This window comes from Haliaeetus albicilla, chromosome 10 (assembly GCF_947461875.1).
Source record: "Haliaeetus albicilla chromosome 10, bHalAlb1.1, whole genome shotgun sequence".
NCBI lineage: Eukaryota > Metazoa > Chordata > Aves > Accipitriformes > Accipitridae > Haliaeetus > Haliaeetus albicilla.
Window position 1 is genome coordinate 28,936,073 of NC_091492.1, and position 24,105 is coordinate 28,960,177.

The 24,105-nt window shown below is 38.7% G+C and overlaps 1 protein-coding gene across 5 annotated transcripts in view; it reads right to left on the reverse strand.

Annotated features, from left to right (window-relative positions):
- The window catches only part of KIAA1671 (KIAA1671 ortholog), an 87,703-nt gene that overhangs the window by 41,374 nt on the left and 22,224 nt on the right, over positions 1 to 24,105 (reverse strand). For 4 of the 5 annotated variants that reach the window (XM_069794534.1, XM_069794536.1, XM_069794535.1 and 1 more), the window contains 4 exons: positions 22,009 to 23,668; positions 20,717 to 20,810; positions 15,671 to 18,883; positions 14,822 to 14,944 (listed from right to left, as the gene is read on the reverse strand). In XM_069794534.1, coding sequence (XP_069650635.1) covers positions 14,822 to 14,944; positions 15,671 to 18,883; positions 20,717 to 20,810; positions 22,009 to 23,615 — 5,037 coding nt within the window. In that variant the 5' untranslated portion in view covers positions 23,616 to 23,668. Of the gene's footprint in view, positions 1 to 8,445; positions 8,779 to 14,821; positions 14,945 to 15,670; positions 18,884 to 20,716; positions 20,811 to 22,008; positions 23,669 to 24,105 lie in introns of those variants that run through there. The other variant, XM_069794540.1, reaches the window with a different exon arrangement.

Sequence of the window (24,105 nt, forward strand, 5' to 3'; positions counted from 1 at the left end):
AGATGGGACGTCCCATGGTATGGAATACACTGTTGGCCAGTTTGGGTCAGGTGCCCTGGCTGGGCATGAGAAGCTGAAAAATCCTTGACTCTAGTCTAAACACTACTGAGCAACAACTGAAAACATCAGTGTTATCAACATTCTTCACATACTGAACTCAAAACATAGCACTGTACCAGCTACTAGGAAGACAGTTAACTACATCCCAGCTGAAACCAGGACATGCCAGATTCACCAATTTCATTCCACCTCCTTAAAATTTCACCACAAAATTCTGATTCATCTCACTAAATGCTGTCTGAGCAGTTTTGTAGCATTACAGCTCAGCCAGCATCTCACTTTTCAGAGGCAGTCAGCCCTGGTACGTAGGCTGGATGGAGTTTGTCATCCCCACTCTGTAACAGCAGGAATCCCCTTATGCAAGAAGAGTTCTTTTCTTGTGCACAGCAGAGCTTTTGAGGAAGCAGGATTTGGCCCACACACATTACATTTATTAAGCAGGGTCTAGCAGTCAGAAAACATCTCCTCAAATCTCACAATTTTTAGGTGTTGCTTGATAACACTATACCTAAAGTCAGGGTCCGTTTCAGTGTGCTCCCGAGCGTCCGGGAGCATGGACAATTCACAACACACAAACATAGGCAAGCCAATTTCAAGAAGTGACAGACAGACAGACTGCATGCTATACTGGGGAATGATATGTTCTCTGAACAGATTTCATAGAATCATAGAATCATTTAGGTTGGAAAGGACCTTTAAGATCATCAAGTCCAACCACCAACCATGCCCACTAAACCATGTCCTGAAGTGCCTTGTCTACGCACTTTCTGAATACCTCCAGGATGGTGACTCAACCGCTTCCCTGGGCAGCCTGTTCCAATGCCTGACAACCCTTTCAGTAATGAAATTTTTCCTAATATCCAATCTAAATTTGGTCCAAAACACACTACTCTCAAATCAGTCAGTAAATGCCAAGTTTACTATTTCTTAAATAGTGCATTTCTGTCATCCTTTTCAAAGGGATAAAATACAGAACTTTTCATTACCATCTGGCTGCTGAAATTTGGTAGTATTTCTCTTTCTCACAGAGGGTGCTCAGGTAATCTCCAACTACTGAAGGTTCAAATCTGACTTTCAGAATTCAGAGAGCACTCCAAAGGAAGAGCATGCTTTTTTGTGCAAGGGATTTCCTTCTTCAAAGAGTAGTAAGAAGCAGCTGGAAGGTAAAACTGCATCTTAAATCATTTCAGCTGTTCTCAGCTTAATCACATACTGCCTAACAACTGTCTAAACCACCTTCCCACTGCACAGCTGGGAAGCACTGAGTGCCTGATTGTTCTTTCCATTTTCTCCCTACAAAACACTATTCCATGCATCTTTCATTTACATTAGCCACTTCTTGATCGCAGTAAGCAGAACAAATAGCAGGTATAAGTTTATACAATACGGCCTTCATCCATTTCATCTTGCAACATGGCATTTTTATTTTTATTTGCCGTTGCTGTGTAACACTGCATGCATACGCAATTCCATTATTTCTTGGACTCTTTGCTCTTACTGCCTCGTCCTCCTCCCATGCACAGCACGTCAGCCCCATGTCACCTGACAGGAGGGGGCTGCACAGCCCAGCCACACAACAGCCCGATGCTCCCATGTCCCCCAGGACATGGTCAGTGCACTGGTGGGGGACCACAAGCCAGCCGACTCCATGCTTGCACCAAGCTACAGCCAGCCAAGACGCTTTTCTGGAGCCCAGAGCAGTGGCTTGGTACAAGAATACTCCTGGAACACTGCAGAAGACTACATCTTAAATTGCTTATCAGGGTCATTGTTACAGGCGTGGCCTTCATTTACATTTTTTAGATTAAGTGTGTTATTTCCTGCTAGGTCTGGATCTTTGTGGAGCTAAAACAATGATTTGCTAAAATTCCTTCTGCATTCTCAACTAGATTTGCTGTATTTCCTGCTCTGAACTGTGACATACTGCTGAATTATGGAACAAATCCAGAAGTAAATCCAGTCTCATCCAACATCTGCAATCTCCAACCCCAGCAATCAAAACTTGCCAAATATGCACTGTGGTTAGCAAATAATCTATACTGCCTTCCTTAATGTGGCAGGTATTTATTAGCCTCAACCGTGAATCACTAAGCCAAATAGTACATTTTTTCCAAGCTTCATTCAGGCTTAAGATTTACCTTAAGTTACTTGTAAAGAGCAGCTTTGCACTGCAGTACAGAGTCCTGTCATATCTTGAGGAAAGTCCACTACAAAGGACTACTTTCACCATGCTCAAGTTGCTCTCTAAAATGCCGTTTCCTTTCAGTACAGTAAACACGCACTGGTTGTATGAACAACTCACAACTGCTGAAAGAGCAGGAACAATAGTGGGAACTTGGCTGTCTCCCAGCATTAGCAACATGGACAACAGCATGGGAAAGCAGGAACTGAGTCAAAACAACTTTAGATCAAAATATTAGTAGGGAGGCAGTGAAGTTACCTCTGCTTTGTATGTATAAATGAGGTTTAACAATCCACTTTAGCCTTGTATCAGAAGCATACTCCCTACTTCAGACTCAAATTAAAGGGGAAGGGGGCAGGGGCAGACAGACCCCCAGCTCCAGCTGCTCTGAGCCCGGAATGACACAGTCATTACAAAAAAAATTACCAGGTCTACAAATGGTTACATCTTACTGAATGCAAACCTTATTGCACTGAGTTAACCTAGAACGCACTATTTCATAAAAGCATTTTATGGTAAATTAAACTTAATACCACACCTACTTAAACTATCTTGGATTCTGCTCTGTTTCCTTGTGCGAGCTCTGAAGCTGTGCAAGGACGAGTGGCCTCCGGCCAGCACGCTGGCCTCCCACGGCTGAACAGCACTCTCTCGCGTTCCTGCGGGGAACGGGCTTCCTTGGCCGGGTTTATTTTGTCCGCTTGCTCTTAGCAATGACACAAAAGTTAGAATTCCTCTTCTACAGCAGCATTCAGGAATTAGGAAAATGCCCTGCAACGGGGCTTCATGTACTCAGATTATTTGAAAGGAAGATTTAGCTGCTGACATCAGCACAGCAGATACACCTCAGACACTACCTGGGTGTGAGGGATTTTTAAGCCTTTGGAAAAAATGTATGCCTGAAATGCGACTGCCCCATCATCAAAAGTAAACGCCATAACAGAATAGCAGCACTGTCGACAGGAAATCCCCAGGCAGCACGCACAAAGGGAAGCCACACAACACCAACACAGAATGCCTTCCCTCCCTTAAAGCAGCGATAACCATTACCCGTGGCACACAGACCGATGATTAAGGTTTCCTTCCATCGCCCATCAAAATGCTATTGCAGTGACATGCCACGACAGCATGGTTATTAATGAGCTGCCACTTCCTTTGGAGTCACCTGATAAAGAGGTATCAAAACCACTTTTAAAAGGCAGCAACTAATATCTTGTCAAAACAAACTTTAGATCTTACTTCTTAAATACCTCAATTTTCTTTGGATTTTGTAATTATTGTTTAATGACTGTCGATAAAGAATAAGGTCTTTTTAAACCATCACAGTGCTGCAGGGTAACACTTTATTTAAAATATGCCATTTTCTTTTGGATGCTTTCAGGATGTAGCATTTGTTTGCTATTTGAACAAAGACAAGTGCCAGACTGAGAAGAAACAGCTCATCAAGAATGGTACCTAGCATGCTGCGGAGACTCACCATCATCATCCACACCAGAAGGCCAAAACTGAGCAATGAATCTGAAACGCATTTGCGTTTCAACTGTGTATCACAGTACTACATATGTATTACACAGCTACAAGATTTATGAGAGATTCTCTGCTCCTAACAGGACACTGGGCTCCCACAGGCTTTTCGGACCTTCATTTTGTTAAAGTGGACCCAAGACCACTCTTAGACCATACCTATAATGTTTTCATGTTTTCAAGGCATCTTCAGCCACTCACCTGCCCCAGTAGCTTTTCCTGTCACACTGAGTTGAAACTAATGAAACTATCCATTTTATGAGGCATCAGGATTTGTGCATCTACCACATGCACTGTGGGGGGATCCAGACCAAGCGAACATCTGGCTGTCAAGAGAAAGACCACATCTTCACTAGAGATCACAGTGCGCTCTCATACAAGGGGGTGCACTGGTGGCTGCTCTCAGCTTTTCCAGCTGTCTTCTCTCATCTCCTGACTTTATCTGTCTTACCTGCATTGAACAGCAATCACATAGCTCTCCATCAAGCCCCAGGATTTTGATTGTTGATTGTCTCTGATATCACAGCAGCACAGGTGGAGGCCCAGCCAGCACTCAGAGCCGGGTCCCTCACTAACCATCAAAACAGCCAGGACCATTCTGAAGGTGGCTCAGCAGAAGCAACCACCAAAGTCGCAGCTAGTTCCTGACCAAGGTACTAAAAATTGCACAGTTCACATCCTGACACCAACCCTTCTCTCCCCACAAGCACTGCAGCGCCTGTTCAGAATCAGTCAGAGCTCCTATTCTTTTCCTTCAGCACCTATTCTGGAACAGATCCAGAGCTTTCCTATCTCTTGCCAGCTCTGCCCCCACTGCAAGAAGTCTGGCCTCCACTCACCAAGCTGGCTTATGTTACCTGGTCGTACTTGTGACACGGATCATTGTTTATCAGTGTGCTCCTACAGTAGCCTCGGATACATCAAAAAAGAGATTACATCATCAAAATTGCAGCATCCCACAAAATGCCCTGGGGCAGAGCAACAATTGCTCACAACTTTGAGATGGCTAAGGACAGGAACAGAACCAAGAGCGCTCCACTAGTAGCTGTGACCACAAGCAAGCCAAAAAAGCTGGTTATTGGACAAAGGGCATTACAAAGTAACAGGAAACCTCATTACTGTGGCTGCATACCTGGGATGCTGACCAGCTTGACAGCGTGACTGATGCAAGCAGCTGGACAACAAGACTATTGAGCTGCACTTAAATGACTTCTTATGCAAGTCAGACCTAAAGATGTCTTGTATCAGCTGCAGCAAAGCTCCTCACCAGCTGGAAAAGGGATGATGAATACCCCATGTACCCTGGAAAATACTCAAATATAACAAATATAGCACATGGTCACTGAAAGACTGGCACTTGAATACAAAATTACAAAAATTAACTAATTAAAGATGATGAAAAGATCACAGCTAGGAGGAAGGTACATGGCAGGGCAGAGAAGGAAGTGATGATACAGCATACAGAGAGCAATGATTCAGTCTCTGAATTTCAGCCGCTCAACTACAGATGACCACAACGCATTTGGTGATTAGTGCACAGTGCTCTGCTTTATGCTTATCTGAGCGTTTGACTGAAGGGGACCAAATAACAAGTACAGTTTGTAACTGAAAATATGACTGAAAGCAACTCAGTAAGTTTGGATTCCAGGTTGATGGAAAAGGCAGCAAGAGGAATCAGTGCTGACATGAGCTCGATGGTGAAGAGCCAGCCCTGAAAACACCAGGAAGAGGAGCACCACCAGCAGCCTACTGTAAAACACAGGCTAAGGCAGGAAAACCACAGGCAGTCCTAGCAAGAGCTGCAGACAGACCTAAAAGGCAGCCTGGACCCTTTTTCCCCTACCACCAGCAAAAGCTCAGTTGTATGCCATACAGGTTATCTCACACCGCCTATAACCTGAATGGTTAGAATCAAAGGACTGATACGTTGCTGGAGTCACAAAACCACAAGCTTCTGAGAAATTTCTCCCAACAATGAGCACATTTATAGTACAAAGAGACAATTTACGGAGAGTGAACCAAACACAGACAGGTGTTTAAGAGTCCTGCTCTTCCCCCATCAAAGAAACATCAACTAATTTGACCAAAACCAGACTGTGTTATCACACCAGCTAGGAACTTCTGGATTCTTGAACAGCCATCCAAAAGACTCATAAAAGCCTTATGTAGCCATCTGCAAGGCTCAATCAGCCCTCTTGGCTTTCCTCTTTTATTTTTCTCTTCTTTTTTGCTGGTTGGTACAGTTGCAGCTATAGCTCTCAGTAGCTCTCGTTAGTCCATCTTCTGTCATCAAAAAGTTCAATGCTCAGTCTTCCCTAGGAACCTGCTGCTCGGGAATCCCTGTCTCAGTGTTATGCATCATACTAAAGAAAACACCAACCAAGAGCAAGCTGCAGTATTTCAGAGTCCTGCGGCATGCCTCATTAAGAGTGCAAATGATCCAGGTTTGATAAACTTGCTCTTCTCATTATTACAACTCAAATTGAAAAGGGAGCTCATGGTTGCATTACTAGACAGAACTCTGCCTGCATCTAATACAACCTACTGAACAAAACATTTTGCCAGACACAAAGACCACTTTTCAGAAACTTAGAGCTGTCACTCAACACCCATGACCACAGGACACAGACCCCTTGGTGGCCAGCTATCATTTCACATACTCAGGCAGACCACAAACTATGCTGTGCTCAGAAAGGAGGATTTCTTTTGACAACTTTCCTACACATCACAATAATACATATCCTATTCAAAGATCAGAAGAGGAATCAGCAAGTAATTAGCAGATAGCTGGCACTGAGTGGGTCCACTGATGTCAAACTCCACCACTGCGTAGGAGTAAAACAAATACACAGCAGAAGAGATACAACCTATCAATAACTCAAAACAGTAGCTTTAAAAATGGATTGTCATTATAATATTTTTTAATTAAGAGTTACAGCTTCTTCAAGTATGTCTACTCAATGAATTAAGTATCTTAGCTCCCCAAGACAGATTAAATAACACAAAGCTTGTCAACTAACCCCAACATCTCTGGTTACTCCTGATTATAAATAGACAGAACTGATAAGTATCTCCCTAGTAGCCTTCAGCTGTAACATCAACACAGAAAGTGTCAAAAGGCACAGCTGTGCTTTTCCCTTAAAATTTCTTTTTTATATATATACTTAATATGAATATCACAATTGTCCTTCCAATATTTTCTTGCAACACAGCAGGAGAGTGTACACTAATTAAAATGCCTAAGAAATACTTCAAGGCCTCTAAAAGAGCATATACACAGAAAATATAACATACCTGTTCTGTTACAGACTAAAACTGCAAATTGTAGATACCATCCCAGTGATCTTCTGGACTGAGCAAAAAGTTTGTTTTGTTTTAGAGGTTTTTTTCCTTGCCTTATGGAAAATCACCAGATAGATGTGAAAGCAAAAGCATTCAGAGCTCTCTTTCACACTTCTCTTTACATGAAGAACATTTGCATCCTCATCATACTAAAATCTGATGCATCGTGCTAATTTTTTAATGTACAATTTGAAGAAAGCTTGCTTAAAAATCTAGCTAATCAAATTAAAAAAAAAAAAATTAAGAAATGTCCAAAGACTTCCATGTTTTACAATACTAGTCTCTAACAGGAAAAGATTTTTAAGAAAATGCCCAGTTCTTCAAGTAGTATTTTCTCTCCCTGCTGCAAAAAAATTACAGTAGGCAATCTCATCTCACTACTGATCAAAGCACATACAAGGCTAGGATTGTACAATTAAATGTTAAATGAGGGAAGCCAACTCTTTGCTATGGTTTCAAAATGTGCCTAGCAAACAGCTAACATTAAAAGATTTAAAGTGTCATTGCTGATTACGTGCTGAATTTACAGCTGAAAAAAATTGCTAGATTCATGCAGACAATACCACAAACAAATGCAAACTGGTACTTGATTAGTACAGAAGACATTAAAACATTAAGTAATTAGGTTCAAAGTAATACAGCATCTATTCGTAAAGGCTTTAAAAATCAAATTCATCTTTTATAAATGTGAAAATATCAGACAAATACCAATCACTGTGCAAAAGTAACCCTTCAAAGCTGGCAGACTAGCACAGTAAAGGAAGACTGTTAAAAAGAGCTTTTCACTGAAGAGGGCCCTAAGGATTATTTGAAGAGGAAGTGCTCATCGAGACAAGTGAAACCTATTAACAGAGTCAAATTAAAAATAAGTAAGGAATTGTAAAAATACACACTTCTAAAGCCATTAGTACTGGCCATTTTACTTAAATAGCAGGCAGCAGCTCTAGCTAGCAGCAGGAGGAGGAGTACTTCTGGAAGCAGCAGTCTCCAGAGTCCAAGGATAGCTTTTAAACAAATGGGGAAGAATATTTCCAATATGCAGTATGCAAAACTACAACTCCTATGGTTAGACATAAACAAGGAAGAAATTCCAATTAATAAGAGGGTTTTCTGAGGCACATTCAAGTAATCTGCAGTCTCTTCATTTTAAATGAGGATTAAAGATAAAATAGCCTTTCTCACCCTAAATAAATCCCAAGTTTAATGTTACTATTCAGAAAGATCAGAAAGAAACTGCGAAGTAAAACCATCGCTACACATGAACATTCTCAGGATTTCTGAAAACAGTTAAAAACATCCAACTTGGTAAGCGCAATTACATTAAAGAGTACACTTACCCACAAATATTGCAGCAACTTCAGCAAACGTGGACAGTAATAATACTCCATTTTCCAAAGCACAAAGTTAACACAAAACCATCTTCGTTAGAGTCAGCCTCCCCACTCTTCCCCGCCTCCAGCAGAAGTTAAAAGCAGACCGGAGCAATTAAAAGCAACATGAATAATGTACAGTGTCTGTTTACACAGCTCCACGTCACCATGCTGAGCTCTGTGCCTTTAACAGATGCTGTGGCTACTTATAAGCAGTAGCTGAGCTACCAGCACCATGTGATTTAACCACTTGTTATTTAGCATCTAACTGCTCAGACTTCTCCCATCTCGGTAATCCGTAACGTGTTAGTCTAGAATTAATAATAGTACTTGGGGTTTCGCACTAAAAAGCCCTTCATCTGGAAGGAAAGAGAAGCTTCTAAACCCACTCGGTTTTGCAGGCTGGATTATGAAACGCTATTAATGCCACCAGAGTTGTCGGGGTTGCTAGCTGACCTTATTTTTCGGTAATGTACAAGAAAAAGAAAAAAACCACACACGAAAGAAAAGCTCCTGCTTTTAATATAAAAACATCTTTTGTGAACGAGAAGAAATAGACACAACAAAGTGTCTTTTTATATACCACTGGAATGTTCCCAGCAAACGAATACTACCAAAAAAGGAAGAAAGCCTGGGCAAACCGAGTTATTAACCAACACTGGGTCATCCTCCTCTGGGCTGTTAGAAATCGGAAGCAGAGCTAAACGACCAAACAGTGGTAGGTATTTTGTGAAGAGCAAAAACTGGAATTGTAACATTTCTATCTGTTCCTTCTTTTTTGACCTATATCCTTTTTTTGATGGGAAAAGGAAAGACAAGTGACAGGAGCCAGTCAAGGGAGGACCCCGACTGCCTTTCCCCCTGATGCAGCACTCAGGCTCTCACCTTTCCTGGGCAGGGAAAACACAGAGGTGACACAAAACAGCTTCCAGGACTCCACAATTCCTTTGCTTGCAATTTTGCTTCTGGATCTTTAAGAAAAATACCCCCACTTTTCTAATGGTTACCTATAAGATCTCGTAGAGCTGACAAATTCTTTTGATTTTCTTCCAGGCAGATTCAGTTTTTAGGCTAACAGAACAATTCACACATAATGGTTTTTTCAGTACATCTGTTTCCATCTGGGAAGGAGTGAAGCTGCAATATTAGAGGCTTTACACAATCAGAAGATGAGAAGGCTTACTTTTCAATGGGTAGGAGAGAGACCTGTGATGGGCAGAACTGGAAACACTGGTGAACGTGACATGCCAAACTATAAATTCATCTGCACATGTTTATAAAATATTTATCCTCTCCCCTGCAGTTCATTTCCAAAATTTTTTTAAGAGACAGCTCATGATTTTCTTAAACAAATCCTTCTCCACCCACATACCACAGTTTCAAATAAGTGCATCTTTATGTGCACAGCATTATGGATATCAGATTTTCCTCGCCAAAGGACAAAAACCCCAAAGTTTAATATAAAATAATAAAATGTATAACCAGAGGCTTCAAAATAATTCATGCCTATACCAGTTCTAGTACCAGAGTGCTCCGTTTTAACTACACAAAGCAGCAATTTTGGTTATAAACCATAGTTGCATTAAAGCTGCTCTGTTTCCAAATGCAGGCGCAATCCCTTCAGCCCAACAGAGCAAGCGCAGTTACTTCTATTTGGTGAATGAGTTGCATCACACATTCTACAGTTTTTAATTCATAAGACTCCTATCAGTCCTGATGACTTAATCGGGAATTGAGGTTTGTGACTGAACGTCAGAGAATTAAAGACTTGTGTCAGCTGTGATGGAATCATTACAATTTATGAAAGACAATACTTGAAAACATCTTCTGAAATTCAAGTGGTTTACTATAGCACGCTGCAGTTATAGTGCCTTCTAAGGGAGCACAGGGTGCATAATAACCCGAAGTCTCACAACAAGCTACAAAACCAGAGAGCATTTTTAGTTTACAGATAGTTACAACAGAGGCTCACAGTCCCTCTCCGAGTGTTGCATTCAAGGTCTAAAGGAAAAGACCCCTACAACAGTCTAAGGCACTAAGCCATGCAGATGAGCTCTCTGCCTGCTAGAGAGTCCAGGAGATTTGCAGCTAATTCTGTGAGCTATAATCCCAGTTGTCCAGAGCAAACATAAGAACAACTTTATTTTTATACTTATACTATGGTGCAGGCAGGGCTAAACCACAACAGACATAGTATTCTACTTAATGAAGGAGTAAATATTTTTAAATGGGCAGGGAAAAGTTTTGTCTTCTTGATACTGTTAGCTCTAGCAAAGCAAACAAGAAGTTATTTATTCACATAAATTCTATTCTTTTCCTTAATTCTCTGTTAGGTGAATGCCTTTAAATCTGAAACTATTTCCTTCTTTACTAGAATCAGGCTACATCAAAGAGTGAAAAGGGAAAGCAAAAAAATCTTATGTTGGAATAGAACCTTTAAGCACTAAGCTACAATTAGCAGTAATATTTATAACACAGTCAGTCACTTGTTAAAAAAACACTAACAACAAAGTTTACAATCATAAACTTATTCTAAGCTCCAAGAATCAGAAAGAAAGGCCAAAATATTCACACAGAAATCATAAATTAGAAGAATTTGCCTTAGAGGTGAATTTGTGTCTTTGTCATTCATGCATCCCAGAAAGCAGAAGTCCATCTCCCATCCTAACGCCAAAGACACAGCTATCTGGCTGACTCCTGCTGCGCAAGTCACTTTCTGAACATCTCAACAAAAGGCAGCCAAGAGAATACTGAAACATCTAACTACAAAGTAGCAGGAATAGTTTTACAGATCATAACAAGTTCTCCAGTACACAAGATGTATAGTGCTACTGACCTCAGAGAAAAATATATTCCAAGAAATCTGTCAGTCTTCAAAGATCTTCTCAGTTTGAAGGTTTTAAAGCATGACACCTCCACAGTCTCAAAGACCATCACATTAAAATCAAGGCTTCATTATCCTCTATTCTGGAACAGCCCAAATAAATAAGGGAGCAGTTCCAAACTGTGGTATTTCTGTTATTCATGGGGAGAGAAACCACCTTTTCAGGTTGTAGAAGACATTATTATTTTTTTTAAAGTACATAGAGACGTTGTAGCCCAATTCTTCCTCAAACTCCAGTATATAAACCACTGGTAGTATGATACGTTCACAGTCATTAATTCACCACAGTCCAATATGTTCACAGTCATTAATTCACCACAGTCTTCGAAGGTGGTGAAGTCGGGAAGCTGCTGCTATAAGTACAGAACACCTTTCCTTTCCACCAGGAACAACACCTCTTTGAATGCTGTGATGCTTTACCAGCCTTGTAATACTTAAAGCACTGAAGATTTTCTTTGTAAAAGACAAAGTACCACCCATAGTAAAAACACAGACAATGATAGTCTACCAATGACCCTGGAATCTTTATAAAAAGCCTTACTCTGTTTTTAAGCAACACAAACTCAAAATAGCTAAAAAATGCAGTCTAGATGAGTGTGAAATCTCAAGAGTATCATCCTCCACAATTTCAACCACCAATCCCATATCATCAATTGTATATTGTAATGGCTTGATTTCAAAAAAGTCCTAAATAATGTTTTGAAAAATAACATCATTGGAAGTAGATTCCCTAGAATATAATCACAAAGAAATTACTTCTCCAGAAGTAAAATTATACTATTGCACCTTGTATCCATTTACAATTGTGTTCATCCCTAAGAATCTAGTTCATTAGCTGTCCTGGAAAATTTCATTCAAGTAGTTGGTTATTATCATAGGCAGATGGGAAATAATGCAACAAATGCATATTAATTTAAGTTGGTTTGTTAAATATCAAAATAATACAGGACAGCTCATTACACTACTTTAGTAGTGAATGTGAATGAAAGTGGATCTTTTATTCTACATTAAAACTTGCAACTTATCACTTTGAGCACTACAGTCTCATTAGAAAGGTAACAATATCTTGAGTGACTGGCAATATGTACTGTAGCATATTTTTTTGACACTATGCCACAAGAAAAAGCAAATAACTTCATAACTAAACAGACAGACTAGAAACCGTTCAAACAAAACAGCAGCAGTTTTGTTTTTTTCTAATCCTCTTTTAAAGGTGTACTAAGCAAAATACAGACTGCATTCCAATTCAGAGGAAATATGTCACTTAACTGTGATTCTCCTGTGAATCTCTCTTGACCTCTCGCATCCCTTGAACTCAACTACAATGCGTCTCTCCACCAGAGGGAAGTATTGAAACATACTGATGAGAACAGCGACTGCACAGCAAAAGTCTTTGTATTTTCTCCAAATGAAAACAAAGGTATTAACCTTGGTGCCAGAAGAAATGGTTCAGTTTTACATAATCTTCTGCAATATCTATGTGGGCCTTTGGAAAACGTGAGACTATGGTGAGTTTTCTACCTCCCAAAAGCATGTAAAAATTACTTCTCTGCACCTCCTCACTCACAATTTATATGCACGAAGGCCAGACTGCCCTTTTTGCTACCATGGCACTGCAGAACAACAAATACACCACGATTAAGCTTTTCAAAGCAACACAAAGGACTAAAGCACTCGGATCCTACTGAATTCCAGTGGATGCTCGACATGCAAGTTTTCTCTTCTAGTGGGGTTGACAGCCTTCCTTTCCTGTCTCAGGCCACACTTAACGAAGTCAAAGGTTTATTCTGAGTAACCTCACACTTAACAACCAAGTTGGAGAATAACAGTCGTATTTATCTGAGTACGCTACCTAAATAGTTCAATTATCCCAGCACTATTTCTGAAAGCACTTTTCTCCCACATATTCTACCTTGTCAGTGACACCTGTACATATTTGCACTGTAAACTGATGGCATAAACCAACTTCTAGGGATTGAATAATAACTGCCAATTCTGTAAATAACCCAAACTTCCCCCAAGATGAGCATTCAACCTGAAGTCCGTGCTACAAATGGGAAAGACAAGGGATATCAGCCCTTGGATACCTTCCATGAAGTTTTAAGACTAGAATTGGAACAATGTGAGCCTGTTTCCAAAACTCCTATTAGGAAACTTGTTTACAAAATCCTTATAGCTTTGGCTGTTTTCTTTTTCTTCACTAGAAGAGAAAAAAAGAAATCAGTTCCTTTTCTTTTTTTGTCTATTCTCTATTAAAGGGCTGTAAATAGCAGTATGAGCAATTACAAAACCAGGATGCATGCAGAGGGCAGTACATTCAGTCACCACATGAGTGTGCTAGCAGACTACGAGGACAAATGAGATTTGCCCTTGGGACAGTTAGTATGGCAACATCTTTCAGTCACCCCTTTTCCATACAAGTGGAAGAGTTTTGAAAGGATGTGGGACATCCAGATTTTCAAAAACTTCAAATATGTATGCATAGAGTTATAAAAGAGCGTACTCTGATGTGACTACAATATTATTCCAGTGTATAAAATCTGTTTCCACGCACAAGGTTAAAAAAAAACAAAAAACAAAACAAAACCAAAAAAACCAACCCACAGAACAAAACACAAAAACCACAGCATTGCAGTGGTTCAAAACAAGTTCTTCCAGTAAGGAAGCATTTGAGTGGCAGCACCAATGTCTCTTAGAAGTGTAGAGTTCTGTGCTGTTGGTGTGGTTTTCAAATCCTTTATTTTCCACAGAAAATTTTGATATTTCATTTATTATATACCTTTGGGAAGATCCAGATCTTTGCTTTGTATTTTAGAACATCATCTGGACATAGGATTCTACTTCCCAACATAAAATTCATCTGTGGGCTAAAGTCAGAACAGCCTTCTGCAACTTAGGAGAACATCACCCAACAATTTTAAGTGGGAAATTACCCCAAAAGTATGCATATTAGAGGCAAATCAGACGACCAAAAGTGTCAGCTGTGATTCTTCACATAAATAGTTCTCTGTGTGTTCCCTACAGAAAGAAAATTAAAGTCATTTTTCAGACTATGATACAGTTCTATTTGTCTGCACAATCCGTAAAAGATTTTCTGGAATCTAACCAATTTTCATTACCTAAGCTGAGAAAAAAAACCAAAAAGCATAATGATCTAGACCCATCTTAAGAGTTCAGGATGAAAATTCTTTGCTTAGGAAGAAAAATGAACACGCTGCATGGCTTATGCTTTGTGTATGCAAATTTGGCATAGACCAGTGTGGTAGAATCCCAGGGAGAAGCGTTCTCTGGCAGTTAAACTCCACAGAAAGTGCATCTGCTCCTTCTGCTAGGCACACACATCCTTTCTTTCACAGCTATTTGCAAAAATGAAAACAGTGCTGAATGGAGTAAGCCAAACTGCATCTCTCATATCTCTCCCCTAGCCCCTGCCCAAGAACCTCCTCCAAAATAACATACCATCCCGTTATCTGTCCTTCTGTCCTTATAAAAACTGTGGCGGCTTCTCTGAGTAGAAACCAATGAGAAGTCTGTTCCGTCTGCTTTGTCTGAACTCTGCTTGGTCCACTCTTTCCTAGAAGCCTGTTAAAATAAAGTTATGTATGTTGTTAGATATACATGCATACACATACATATGTATATAAAATGCCCTTTTGAAAAAAAACAAACAAACAAAAAAAACAACAGAGGAAGTCCAAAGCTGAATACACAAAATGGAAAAACATTATAGCCAACAATGTCCAACTGGCTATGCATTAATGCATTAACTGTCAAGGTGTTAAGGGAAATCACCTGCATTTCACCAAAGTCACTACCAGCAGTGAAGTTTCACATACAAATGAGGGCCATTCACCCAGTGACAAAAAAAAATAAATTTGCTTCCTTCAGAAAAAAAAAAAAACAACAAAAAAACCTCAAACTCCAAAAAGAGCACTGTTGACGACTCATAAAATAAACCCAAACTACTACTTTTCAAATAATTACAAAATTGCAGAGTTAACAATTTAACATCCTAGGTTCATAGTATTAATAAAAGAACATGCCCACATTTTAAAGCTTTTTCAAGCTCTCCATGGAAACATCAATTAATATTTATACACTTGAAACAAAAATCTAGTCAACTAGTACAATACAAATTCATCGAGAAAATACAACTCAAAAGGAAATGAACTCTATTGAAAAGTATGTATCTGCTCACTTGCTGCAAAGTCACAGCTATCATTGAAAAGCAGTAGAGAGACATAATAAAAGCTTCTGCTTATTTTCAATTTTAGTTATAGGAGACACTTAGATACCATTTGGTAATACCTTTTTATCCTCACGGAAGAATGATTCTGACTGAGATGACATCTTGTGTTTCCACCCATTATCCACACTTTCCAACACGAAGCTTTGCCTGGATCGGTATGGATCCTTTCTTCCCCTTACTTCTTGCATAAGTGGTAGATTGTCTTTTCCTTGGTGGCTCTTTTCTGAATAGGATCGTCTTAAATCTGTGGGTGCACTTCCTAAACCAGATGTATAGCTCTTCCAATCAGTTTTACTTTTCACATTGGAAGAGTCATTCTCACATGTCATCTTATCTGCATTGTCTTTGTTCCTTGTTATACAGCTCCTTGCTACATTTTTGCTCCAATCACTTTCTGGAGACACCTCCAAGAACTGTTCTTTTGTGACCAACTTCTTCTGTAAGAGGCCATCATCTCCCTTTATGGACAACTTGGAAGCAAAACTGACCTCCCACTTTTGGTCTGTACCAACTGCATTTATAGGCTGTACCTTATCAATTACAAATTTTGAACTTTGATTCCTGGAAGTTAAGTTCACTTCTTCATCCTCATCAATGATGAAAGTTTTCTTCCTAGTGAACTCCACAGGTGAATTTACAAACTTATCTGAAAGCAAGCTGCTAGGATTTCCCCAGTAAGGAGGGCTGAACTTTCTGTCTTTGGACTTTTGTTTATCAAATTCAGGGCTACATGATTCCAGTTTCTCTTTGCTCTTTTCATTTAGAATTAATTCCTCTGGCCTGTGGTACTCTTCTGCATAGTCACCTTGTTTGTTATTAACAGAACAACGATCTGATCCCTTCCACACTTTCCAGCTATAGGAAGAAGTCATCCTATCTGACACATTTCTTTTGTTCTTTGATTTCTCCCTACTAAGTGAGCTGTGATCTCCAGAGAGCTTGTCTTGAACATTACTGGCCTTCACTGATTCTTCTTTATATTCTGCCATAAGCGCATCAATATCAAGAATTTGGGATCTGTAACCATCCTCAGCCTTCTTTCCAGGTAAATCATAATTATTTTCATTCCTTTTCTGGGGGACTAGTTCACTGTCTTTATGTAACTGTGCAAAATGCAGGGGGGATCTGGGTTCATGGTAAGAGGAGACTTTTCTTTTGCCACTTTTGATATCAGTTTGAGCTGTATTTTCCAGATCCTGTTTTAACAGGAAAGCATCAACATCTATAATTTTCTCTTTAGAATGATCCAGACCTCTTTCACGATACTGGTGGTTATCTTTCCTAGATACATGAAAATTATCAAATGCAATGTTTTTGGAAAAGATATCATCTTTTTCTTCTTCTTTGACCCAATCCTTGTTAATATGCACTTCCCGTGAGTCTTCTCTACAAGTTGTACTCATGAAATTTTTATTTGGTTGCTGCAATAAAGGTTTGGACCTTCCAGGAAAAACAGGGTCCAGATTAATTACTGCTCCCTCACTTGAGCTAGAAATTTTATTAGTTTCACTTGCACTAGGAGTACCAACAAAGCTTTTCTCTTTTTTGTTACCAGCAGTCTGGTAAGTCACTGCAAAGTAAGTTGCCTTTGGCTCAAAGGCAGAACGCTGATTTTTCAAATAATCATCAGGACTGCCAAGAACAGTTTGGTTTGCCTCATTCCCTTCCAGCCCTTCTTTGCTTTTTTTGCTTCTCTTTTTAACTGAGCTTTCATTCAATTGCAATGAATCTGTCCGACTCAGCCTTTTGATATTTTCAGGAGTGAGCCAGACGACTTCTTCCATCTTGACAGAATCCTGAGGCAAGGTCCTCCTTCTCCACCTTTCAGAAATCTTCAAGTCAGAAACACTACTTCTGGTTCTCCTTACTTTTTCTTCTGGATCTATTACTCTGATTTTTTCACTGTTTTCATGAGCTGTACTATCTAAGTTAAAGTCTTGTTCTTTGCAGTTTAAGTCTAGACCTTTCCTTAAACCAAAGGCCCTAGATTCCTCTTTATTAGTGGTTAGTACTTTTGTATCTGGATGGTGGCTACTGGAAGATTTACAGAATTGTCCACTTGAAAGCACTGAAGCAGACTGGGCCCCATGTTTATTTACATTTGTTGAAATAACTTCGCTATCAAAGTTGGTTCTGAATTCATAGCTGTCTGCCCCACCTGATCTAAAACCCCTTTTCTCAGAAGAGCATTTCATCATATTAGACCTCTCTGTTTTATCCATGGAAGAGATTTCACTCTTATTTTTAATTTCAGAATGTAGTTTGTTTACTTTTTCATTCATTCCCAAACATTTACTTTTGTTTGTAGAATAAGGTATTTTCTCAGCTATTAATACTGGATCAGTTTCAGTTTTATCAGAGTCTTTCTTCTGTTCAGGTAAAGTGCATTCACTGGAGAAAAGATCATTAGGTTCTCTCAACACAGACTTGCTTGTAAAAACTTTTGTGTCTCTAGCTTCTGAAATAATGTTATCTTCTTTCAAGTAGAGAGTTTTACTATTTGCCCTAGCTGACTGACCAGTGTGTAAAATATCCTCATCATTTTTATTCTCTTTCACAGATGATTTTCTAGTTCTGAGTGTCATGGCCTTTTTTTCAGGAGCTATTGTAATGGCTTCACTAAGAGCTCTTTCACCACATGTCTGAAAGACTTCATATCTCGGCTCTATTCTTTGGTAAATTAGAGAGTCTTCTACATTTTTAGGAGTGGCTTTTTCATTTTTCTCAACCAAAGATTTTTCTAAGAGAAGTCCTGGAGTCATTTTCTTGTCTTCACTTGAACAAGCTGGTTTTCCACTTTTTTCTACATCTGTTGTATGTTTTGATGAATCGGACTGCTTGTGATACTCCTTCTTTACACTAGTGGTTTCCTCCACTTCTCCCATCCATGATCTTCTGTTGTGCCCCGAAGTCACCACATCATGCTTTGCCTCAAGCTCATTACTCATTTTCAGTGCAGAATCAGTTCCAGGATGATCAGCAGCAACATTATGCCTCTGAACATTATGGTCAAACATGGTGGCTCGGACAGTTTTAATGTATGTCTTTTCCACAAGTGTGGTTGGTTTTAATTTTTTTTCCAAGTTGCTTGTGAATGAGACAGAATTTTCACTTTGCTGAGAAAAATGCTGACCATCTCCAAGGAAGCTTCCTTTCCTCTCTACCTGATCAGATTTATTTGTTATTTTTAAAATCTGCCGGGGTTTCCAAGGATTCGCAGTAGCATGTGCTTCAGTGAAATCTGTGCCATATGCAAGCTTGATCTCCTTAGTCTGGAACAAGAAAATCCAACAGTTAAGATAGTTTATTTTAAAAATGTATAATAAAGTTTCTTTTAAAACTTAGTTGCACCTACTCTGTGCAACACAGCCTGCATAAGTTAAATACATCCATGTTCTCTGAACACAAAATCCGCTGAGACCAAGGTAATCTAAGCAACTGTGTAGCTCTAGCTCCTGAACCTTGATTATAACAAAATTATCTCATAGCTTGATTCTTTCTTTTAATACAAAAAAGGAAAAATGTATGAAGTGTTGATACATGAGATGCATGACTTTGAGTTCCTGAGCTCAGATTTCACAAGACATTTTAATTTGCAATGAATTTATACCCACATCATACTCCAGAGAAGGCAACACATGCAAAAATAGTACAAAACGGCAGAAGGTTCATAACCTCAGCTACCACAGAAACACTTAGGAACATTTATGCTGCAAGCCCTACAGAAATTCAAGTTCAAAAGCAAAGCATAGAACAGCATCACAGGGATGTAGCCACCTTCAGAAGTCTAAACTCCTGGGAGACACCAAAACCACTGTATTTTGTCAAAACTGTCTTTCAAATATAGCTGTTCACTAACTAAATAGTTACATAGTCAGTAACTGTAAGGAACATGAGGATCTGAGTAAATATCACAGCTGGAGCTGCTCAGCTAAGAAGAAGGTTAAGGCTGACCTGAAGTAAAAAGAGAAAGCAGGAATTAATATTTATTGCCATTTCTTTACTATTATCTACTTGCAGGAAATAAACCTAGCATCCTGAAAGCTGTTATTTTTAATAACATTTGTTGAAAACACACAGCATGCAGATAATAAACAGAATCACAGAATACTCCCCAGTCCTACAAGAGTTCAATCTTCAAGTTTCAAAATTTAAAACTTGGAATTGATTTAAGATTCTCTTTAAAAAAAAGCTCAAGAATGTCAGAAAATTAACACTAAAGACATTTATAAATAAAGATTTTAAAATATAACCTACATTCTTCTAGGAAATCAAAGGAATTTTTTTAATTCTATTCATTGTCAGATTCTGAAAACAGCACTTCCATTAATGAAAGATTTTCTTTTTAAAACAAATTGACCTTCTTTAAAATGATATTAAACTACAGAAACTTTGTGTCTAGCTGCTAGTTTCGTTATCATACCTTCTTATCTTAAACCTAGACAGGAAAAAAGCACAGCCATGAGAACTCACAAGAAATACCCTTAAAACTACATTAAATCACCAATACTAAGAAGTGTCAGGAGAGAAGTTATGTTTTGCAACACCAAATTGTACCTTAGAAACAAAGACAACCTAACAGCTTTTACAACAAATCAGAACTTTCTGTATAATACTTTATTGTCAAAACTTCCAAGTTAAATGTTATTTAGGAGATTGTTGTGAAACATACAGCTTGTATTTAATAAGGAGTTGTGACTTAGATGTAGAAATACACTACACTAATGCTATGCTTAGAGAAAATAAAGGATAATCACTGCACAAAACCACAACAGCCATAGCTGATTCACTATGGGTTTTCATGCTTTAAAAGTCAAAGGGACTAGTATATAAAATAGTTTTCACTCTATACCACTGCATGCATTTAACAGCATGCATATTTAACTTTTAAAAACTCAACAGACATGATACTGCCATACTTTATCAGCATGTCCTAAAGATAGACTTACACAAGTAAACCTATTAGGATTATGTAATTCTTAATACTCTCAATACCCATCTTAAAGTCATTGATTGATAAAGACACACAGGACACAGGACAGTGCTCTCTGCCTTCTAAATGCAAACCCAGCTAGAGACCACATCAGCTGATGCCATTTTCTTACTTTTTGATTTTCTTGCATTTCATTGATAGAGTCGTTTCTAGTTTCAGCAGGTTTCTCAGGCTTTGCTTCACTGCTTGATGTTGGACTTGAAAACCTAAGACAAAAGACTTCTGTTACTTCTTTTAGTCCAGTTAGTTGGTTAGCAGGTACACTTCCTACCAAGGCAGACTGATAGAAATTATGCAATGCATTGTATTTCTTAAAGGAGAATCATCACTATTTCATAGTAAGTAACTGTATTTGGTGGTGTAATTCTATCTAGACCAAAGGATTGTTGTTTCCCAAAAAAACAGTTAGTTATGCAGCTTGTTGTATAGTATAAGATTTAGAGATATATAGAGGTATAGTGAAAGAGACACTAACACTCTCATGCCTCGGTTAAATTTCTTTCCTTTTTTTTTGATCACAATGTTAAAAGACCAACATTTGCTGAAAAATTCTACTATTCCACTGTTCATAAAGCAGGTCCTGTTAGCCAAACATCTGCTGCGCTCATTATGCAAAGCACACTTCCTTTACACTACCAAAAACTATTATCCTTCTTTCCTTATTCCTTTGTCATCACATACAGAACATGAACTATCCAGACTAGTACCAGGCCCTGCACTATGGCCTCAGATAATGTTGCGAAGTGCACAAAGTGCTCTCTCATTCATGTCACAAACAAATGTTTATGATTTTGAATAACCAATTACCCAACTTTGTACTGAGAGAATACATTTTACCTTGGACTAAATCTCTTTTTACTGGACAAGATTTTTTTTTTTTTTTCCATGCAAAAATTAGCAGATCTTGTATTACTCTAACAACACTGCTCATTGCCACAGCTTAGGCAGTGTAGACATCATAGATCTTTAGGCTTTAATACGACAGCAAAATAAGATTCCTGCCTGGCTGAAAACCTGATATGCTATACCACTGTCAAAGACATGGTAACCATTCTTTTGCTTTCTCACAAATATATAAGTTTGCAGTCTACAATGCTCACCTCAAGATTTCAAAATGCATGAAATTTTAATAATAGTTATACAGTTACAGTAAAATGCAAAGGCAACAATATTGACAGCATTTTGGGGTGGGGGCAGCTGTTGTCAGGGCATATTTCATTAAGTTTTCTCTTTTTTTTTTTTTTTTTTTGAGGTAGGAAAAGGTGGGAAAGGGGCTCAAGAATAACAGTATAAAGAATAATTACATTTAGTAGAGCCAAAATGATCAGTTATTGTACTGAGAGAGCAAGTTTTACTGAATGTGATGAAGTTAAGAGGATTAAACAGAATTTCTCTGCAACCTACATCTTTGTTAAGTCCGCAGAAAGTGGTCGTGATTGAAGTGACCTGCGTAGATTTCCTGGCTTAACATCAGTGTTTTCTGTTGTCAGTTCTTTGATTCTCTGTTGGATGTTAACACATCTGTTTTCCTTCTCAGCAGCTGATGGGAGAAGCTCTGTATCCATTGAGGTACTGGGATTTTCTGAAGTAAACAAACTAATGTGTTTTTTAACACTACCTCTTACGACATTATTCTCTTTTTCTGAGGAAGCTGCAGGGCTTTCACAGCCTAGAAACATATACGTCTCCTTCTGATCTGGTCTTTTCCCCCCTTTATTAGTTCTGCTTTCACTAGTGGTTTCATGGCTTCTTTCAGAACTGTGCAAGCTAGTCGTTATTTCTGGTTTTGTCTCAATTTGTTCACTTTTAGATTTAAGCTTTGTTTCCCATAAGTATTTTCCATTATTTAGGATGCCAATGTCCTGACTACTGCACTTCAAATTTGTTTTAGAAGAACTGCCTTTATTAAACTCAGTTTCTTCAGTTTTTGGCCCCATTTCAGACTGATCGTGACAGCCAACATCAGTAGACGAAATTACTGATACATTCTCCTTGCTTTCATGAGATGAACAAGTCTTCTTGCAAGAAGAAAGATCTTTATGTTCAAACTTAGCTGTCAGGTCCATGGACAAAGGCCTTGGTTTTCTAACCCAGGATTTCTCTGTTGGAGATTCTTCCTCAGAAGCTTCCACAGTACGATGTTTTTGATCTCGTAATGATTCCAGAAAAATAGCAGATACTGGTCTATGTTTTGGCCTTTGCTGCATATCAATAGAGAAATCACCTTTACTGTAGATATTATTTGCATCGTCATTGTTTTTCTCCCCTGGATGAACTTCACAAGCATCTTTTTTTTCACCAGTTTTGAGGGAGTTCCAAGAGACTGGTCTAAGACTGGAGGAAAGCGATATCTGCCTATGAAGAGACCCTTCAGGATTCCTGGATGTCTCAGACGGCTGAGATGGTTTCTCCAGCTTCATGTTGCACTGAAGCTCTTTTGTTTGCATAGTACTAAATACTCTGTGGTCATCAGCAGCCCTTTTTTCTTGGGCCAGGCTTACCTTTGATTGCTCTGTGCCTGCCGTCTCAAAAAGAATGACAGTATTCGCACTGGGACCCGTGTAGAAAGTCATGTTTGTGACTACTTCACTGCCAGCCTTATTTTCATCTTCAATTACTTTCTGACCTACTAATGGAGGAACATTTCCACTTAATATCTTAACAGATGATGTTTCTTCAGTGGCCTTTCTAATAAGACTACTTGATCTGAAAGCCGGAATAGGTGGTTTTACATTCGCAAAACTATCTGAAGATTTCTCTTTAGAAAAAGGCTTTGGGAAAAGCCTTGGCCTTGATCCTAGCGACGGCATTGTTGCAGATCTCAAAGTACTCCCAAACTTGCTCTTCTCTTCAAGAGTTAGTGATGCTGAAGCCTCCTTTGTCTTGTTACTTGCATCTGAAAGCACACTTACATACACACGCTGTGATTTATCCTCATTTCTGATTTCATTTAAGTCAGGTACTGTCGTCAAAGACGCCAAAGTAGAATTTATTTCTACTCTTGTTGCCATAGTTTTAATTACGCATTCAACAGAATTGAAAAAATCCAACAAGGAAAAAGAATCTGCAAAAAAAGAAAGAAAATTCAAGTATTGATGTAGAGTCAGCATGAACATCAAATAACATCATTCTAATTTAAATTCACAAGGTGGTTAAACTCAGATTAAGGTGCCTTTCGGATATGCTGTTTACAGAGTCTATCATATAATGAAAGACATATTGTTCCTCCTCCTCTCAAAAACTAGCAAGAAACACCATTATTCATTGATTACACCTAACAATCAAAGAATACATCACAAAACCCAGATACTTAAAAATAAAGAAATTAACATCTTTTCTGAAGCAGACATCTCAATGTTAACATACAAACATCAACTCCTTTTTATAATATAAATAGCTGGCCAGACTCATTGAGTACGTACTTTCAAACTATCAAAAAATATCAAGATTGGTGTGACTGAAAGTGTTACCTGTTATCTTTTAGCTAAGGCCTACAATTAA